General features: G+C 48.6%; 1 protein-coding gene across 1 annotated transcript in view; it reads left to right on the forward strand.

The window, feature by feature from the left end:
* Nucleotides 1–3,751, forward strand: part of LOC308169356 (mineralocorticoid receptor-like) — a gene marked incomplete at its 5' end in the record, with an annotated part of 8,561 nt that extends 4,810 nt beyond the window's left edge. The window contains 7 exons of the mRNA XM_080544039.1: nucleotides 1–20; nucleotides 154–270; nucleotides 705–1,208; nucleotides 1,388–1,532; nucleotides 1,642–1,772; nucleotides 2,349–2,506; nucleotides 3,033–3,751. The exon at nucleotides 1–20 is cut by the window's left edge and continues 114 nt beyond it. Coding sequence (XP_080400165.1) covers nucleotides 1–20; nucleotides 154–270; nucleotides 705–1,208; nucleotides 1,388–1,532; nucleotides 1,642–1,772; nucleotides 2,349–2,506; nucleotides 3,033–3,269 — 1,312 coding nt within the window. The 3' untranslated portion in view covers nucleotides 3,270–3,751. The remainder of the gene's footprint in view (nucleotides 21–153; nucleotides 271–704; nucleotides 1,209–1,387; nucleotides 1,533–1,641; nucleotides 1,773–2,348; nucleotides 2,507–3,032) is intronic.
* Nucleotides 3,752–5,000: the final 1,249 nt, after the last annotated feature.

Here is a 5,000-nt window from a genome sequence, read left to right on the forward strand (position 1 = left end):
CTTCAAAAGGGCCATCGAGGGTAGGACACACACACACACACACACACATGTACACTACATGCACACACACACACACACACACGCACGCACGCACACACACACCTCTCTCCTCTCACGTGTGTGTGTGTGTGTGTGTGTTTCTCTCTTTCCCAGGCCAACACAACTACCTGTGTGCTGGGAGGAACGACTGCATCATCGACAAGATCCGCCGGAAAAACTGTCCTGCTTGTCGCGTCAGGGTGTGTCTCCTGACTGGGATGAACCTGGGAGGTAGGGAACATGTGTGTGTGTGTGTGTGTGTGTGTGTGTGTGTGTGTGTGTGTGTAACGTGCAATTGAAAAGGTGTGCCTAATAAAGTGGCCGGTGAGTGTATGTTTATAAATGGACGTTGCAGAAGTGGTTTATATTTATTTATATTTGAATTATAATCCGATTGATGGAGCTCTACCCACGGTGTCCAGCCTTGCCATGGCACTGAAGCTCTCTCTCTCTCTCTGTGTCTCTCTCTGTCTCTCTGTGTGTGTCTCCCTCTCTCTCTCTCTCTCTCTGTCTCTCTGTGAGTGTCACTGTCTCCCTCTCTTCTCTCTCTGTCTCCCCTCTCTCTCTCTCACTCTCTCTCTCTTCTCTCTCTGTCTCCCCCCCCCTCTCTCTCTCTCTCTCTCTGTCTCTCTTCCTTCTCTCTCTCTCTCTCTTTTCCCTTACAGCTCGCAAATCCAAGAAGCAGCAGGGGACACTCAAATCACCTAATCAGACCCCTTCCTCATCCTCATCCTCCTCCTCCTTCTCCTCCTCTCTCCCTCTCTTCTCCTCCTCCTCCTCCTCCTCCTCCTCCACCTCTCTCTCCCTCTCCTCCACCTCCTCTCTCCCTCTCTTCTCCTCCTCCTCCTCCCCCTCTCTCCCCCTCTCCTCCTCCTCCTCTCTCCCTTTCTCCTCCTCGGACCACCCCCCCACTGCTGCGGCGGCGGTGGTGAAGGAGGAGGAGGAGGAGGAGGGGGAGGCGGCTGAGGAGAAGCCCCCTGCCGGGGGTGTGGTGGCTGGGTACCTGAGCCCGTCCATGCTGGGGGTCCTGGAGCAGATCGAGCCGGAGGTGGTCCGGGCCGGGTACGACCACGGCCGGCCGGACACCACAGACCGCCTGCTGTCCTGCCTCAACCTGCTGGCCGGGCGCCAGGTGGCCGGCATCGTCACGTGGGCCAAACTGCTGCCAGGTTAGCAGCCGACACACACACACACACACACACACACACACACACACACAGACTACCAGACAGATATGGAAAAAAATGCACTTCGTTCCTTCGTAGATTAACTCTACCCAGCTTAGAATACTCAGATAACTGTGTGTGTGTGTGTGTGTGTGTGTGTGTGTGTGTGTGTCTGTCCCCAGGGTTCCGGGGCCTGCCCATGGAGGACCAGGTGTGTCTGATCCAGTCATCCTGGATGTGCCTGTCCTCCTTCTCCCTCTGCTGGAGGTCCTACAGGCAGGCCGCAGGACAGCTGCTCTGCTTCGCCCCCGACCTCGTCTTCAACGAGTACGCACACACACACACACACACACACACACACACACACAGTTAATTGACATACAGTATAAGATATACAGACAGCATAAAGACTAATCCCCCCCCCCCCCCCCCGTAGGGAGCGTATGCAGCAGTCATCCATGTACGAGCTGTGTGTGGGGATGAGACACCTGAGTCAGGAGTTAGTCAGGCTCCAGCTGTCCCACCCTGAATACCTGGCCATGAAGGTCCTACTGCTGCTGAGCACTGGTGAGAGGGAGGGAGGGAGGGAGGGCGGGGAGGGGGGGAGGGAGGGAGAGTTAGTCAGGCTCCAGCTGTCTTAACCTGAATACCTGGCCATGAAGGTCCTACTGCTGCTGAGCATTTTAATACAAGATATTTCCTGGTTCCATGGGAAAAGCATGATTCGTTTCTAAAATAGAAACCTAACTTTACCCTGAGCTTAGAGATATGGGACTTAAAAGACAGTTGGCGATCAATGTGAATGCCCAAATACTTATAACTTGTGACTAGTTCAAGGGCTTTTCCGTGGGAGGTTAAAACAGGGAGATCTTGTGGCTCTCTAGCTTTGGAAAACAGCATGACTTTGGTTTTATCTGTATTCAAGACCAGTTTAAATGTCTGCAGGCGGGACTGAACAAGATCAAAAGCAGACTGTAAAAAGTCAAAGGCCTGTACAACAGTTGATGAACAACAATAGATGACAGTATCGTCAGCATAAAAGTGGTACATAGCATTTGATAAATGTAAACAACCTTTGTGTACATTTATGGAAAATGATGGTAATGATGATGATGATGATGATGATGATGAAGGTGTGTGTAGTCCCTAGGGGAGGGCTGCGTAACCAGGCGAGGTTTGAGGAGATGAGGCTCAACTACATCAGGGAGCTGCGTCGCTGCGTCTCCATGACAACCGCCGACTCCTCCCAGCACCTGGCCCGCTTCCTCCAGCTGACACGCCTCCTGGACGGAATGCACGACGTGAGTCACTCTGTCGTCACGGTAACATCACGATAACATCATGTCATGCTAACATCATGTCATGCTAACGTCATGCTAACAACACGCTAATGTCATGCTAACATCATTCTAACAACACGCTAACATCATGCTAACGTCATGCTTACATCATGTCTTGCTAACATCACGCTAACATCATGTCATGCTAATGTCATGTTATGCTAACATCATGCTATCGTCAAACAGCACGCAATGGGATAGTACCGCTAATAACAAAGGGCTAGCGTCGCTAACACCAAAACAATGGGAGTGATTGGGGGAAGAACCCACCCTACCTCAAAATAAACTCTGACTGGGTTGGAAATTACTTTGAGGTGATTTGGCCACAAATGCTTAACTATTTTGAGCCCTTATCACTCCCATTGAGTATTTGTTAGCGGTGGCTACAGTTAGCTGAAGTTAGCAGTGGCTATGTACACAACTCTCTCCCTCTCTCTCTCTCTCTCCCATCCCCTCTCTCTCCCCCCCATCCCTCTCTCTATCTCAGTTGGTAGGCAGTCTGCTGCATTTCTGTTTCTACACGTTCCGGCAGTCTCAGCTCCAACTCCAATCCCAGCCCCAGTCCCAGTCCCAGTCTCAGCTCCAGTCCGAGTCCCAGCTCCAGTCCCAGTCCCAGTCCCTGAAGGTGGAGTTCCCAGAGATGTTGGCGGAAATCATTACTGACCAGATACCTAAAGTAGAATCTGGACAAACACACACTCTCTACTTCCACAGGAGAGCATGACCACACGCACACGCACGCATGCACGCACACACACACACACACACACACACACACACACACACACACACACACACACACTCACAATCAAATGCCTCAGGAACTGACAGCCATAGTAACTACAAAGCCATACAGAACCACGCATACACACACACACACACACACACACACAGACACTCTGTACACACGTTGTCTTACTACTTGTGTGAGACTTGAAATCCCAATGTTATGTGAATGTCCTGAGTGTGAAACTGAGAGGTTTCTAGTGTGGGAAGCTTGTGCCTTTTACTGCAGACAATCCACTGATGTATGTGTGACAGGCGGGGTTCAAACTCGGCTCTCCCCCCTGGAAGACACAAGCGTCTACCATGAGGCCAAGATGATGTCTTCAAGGGCCGGGGTGCCGGGGGGGGGGAGGGCTACGTCATGATCGTGGTTCCTGACCACCTCTGCTACTCTCTTCTAAAGTATCTGTTGTACATAAGAATCACTGTTGACTTTAATAAACGCATACAAAGCTGTACGATCGGACTCTTTTGATGTTTGGATTTTGAGAACTTAGGCCGCATTTACACTGCCAGGTAGAAGTGACACAATTCAGAGCTTTTATGTCATAGGCACCATAGGATAGGTTGAAACTGGTGATGCTGATGCATGATACATGCTGTGTGCAGGTTCACCCGCTAGATGTCGCTGTGCTCCACACTTTAGACTGGGGATAATAAATAATAATAATAGAACATAAGGTCAAACTTAAGACATACGTTTATTTCCAGTGATTACTCCTAACAGTCATGGACAAACCAACGATCTAACAAACTCAACACGAGTGGTCACATGACCAACTAACAGAATCAGATCAGAAACAGAATTGCTTTTATTACCAATGGACGAATACACAGAGTAAAATTCTCGGGTTCAGGTACATTTCACATTGGCATTGCAGTAGAATTAAAAAACAATAATAAAGTAGGCAGGATATAAAAAGAACAAATCAACAATCAACAGTAGCAGCGATCAAATAAGCAATAAAGATAAGCGATAAGTAAGCAGGATGTAAAAACAACAAATCAACAATCAATCAACAATCAACGCAAGTTAACATTAAGTTATATCTGACTCCAAAATATATTTCATGATTAATAATGGTTACTTTGCTCATCCCTGTGTGACAGACACTTGATCATATCAGATGGGACAAGGTGGAACAAAGGACAAGGTGTGACACATATTACAATCGCAAAGGAATTGACCAAATGGTGAGGATGTGATTTCGTCAGGATGTCCGCCAGGCTCATAAACAGTTCTACATGTTAACATCAAGGTTGGCGCCACCAAAATCCCTCTGTAAGAACTTTACACCATGTTTCCCAAACCTCATTAAACAATGCTAGTAAAGAAAGACTGTCAAACTAATATGGAAATCAGAAGTTTTCCAGTAAAACAAACTGTGTGTGTGTGTGTGTGTGTGTGTGTGTGTGTGTGTGTGTGTGTGTGTGTGTGTGTGTGTGTGTGGCAGATGTCAGTGGCAGGGAACAAACACACACACACACAGTCCATGAAGCTACTGTACGTGTGTGTGTAGCAGATGTCAGTGGAAGGGGACCAGCTCCATATTGATCCCACATGTAGACACTGTTTATATGTTTATACTGTTATTATATGTTCTGCCTTGGTGAGATCTCTCTCTCTCTCTCTCACACACACACACACACACACTCTCTCTCTCTCTCT

The sequence above is a fragment of the Nansenia antarctica genome (genome assembly GCF_963989245.1).
Source record: "Nansenia antarctica genome assembly, chromosome: 13".
NCBI lineage: Eukaryota > Metazoa > Chordata > Actinopteri > Argentiniformes > Microstomatidae > Nansenia > Nansenia antarctica.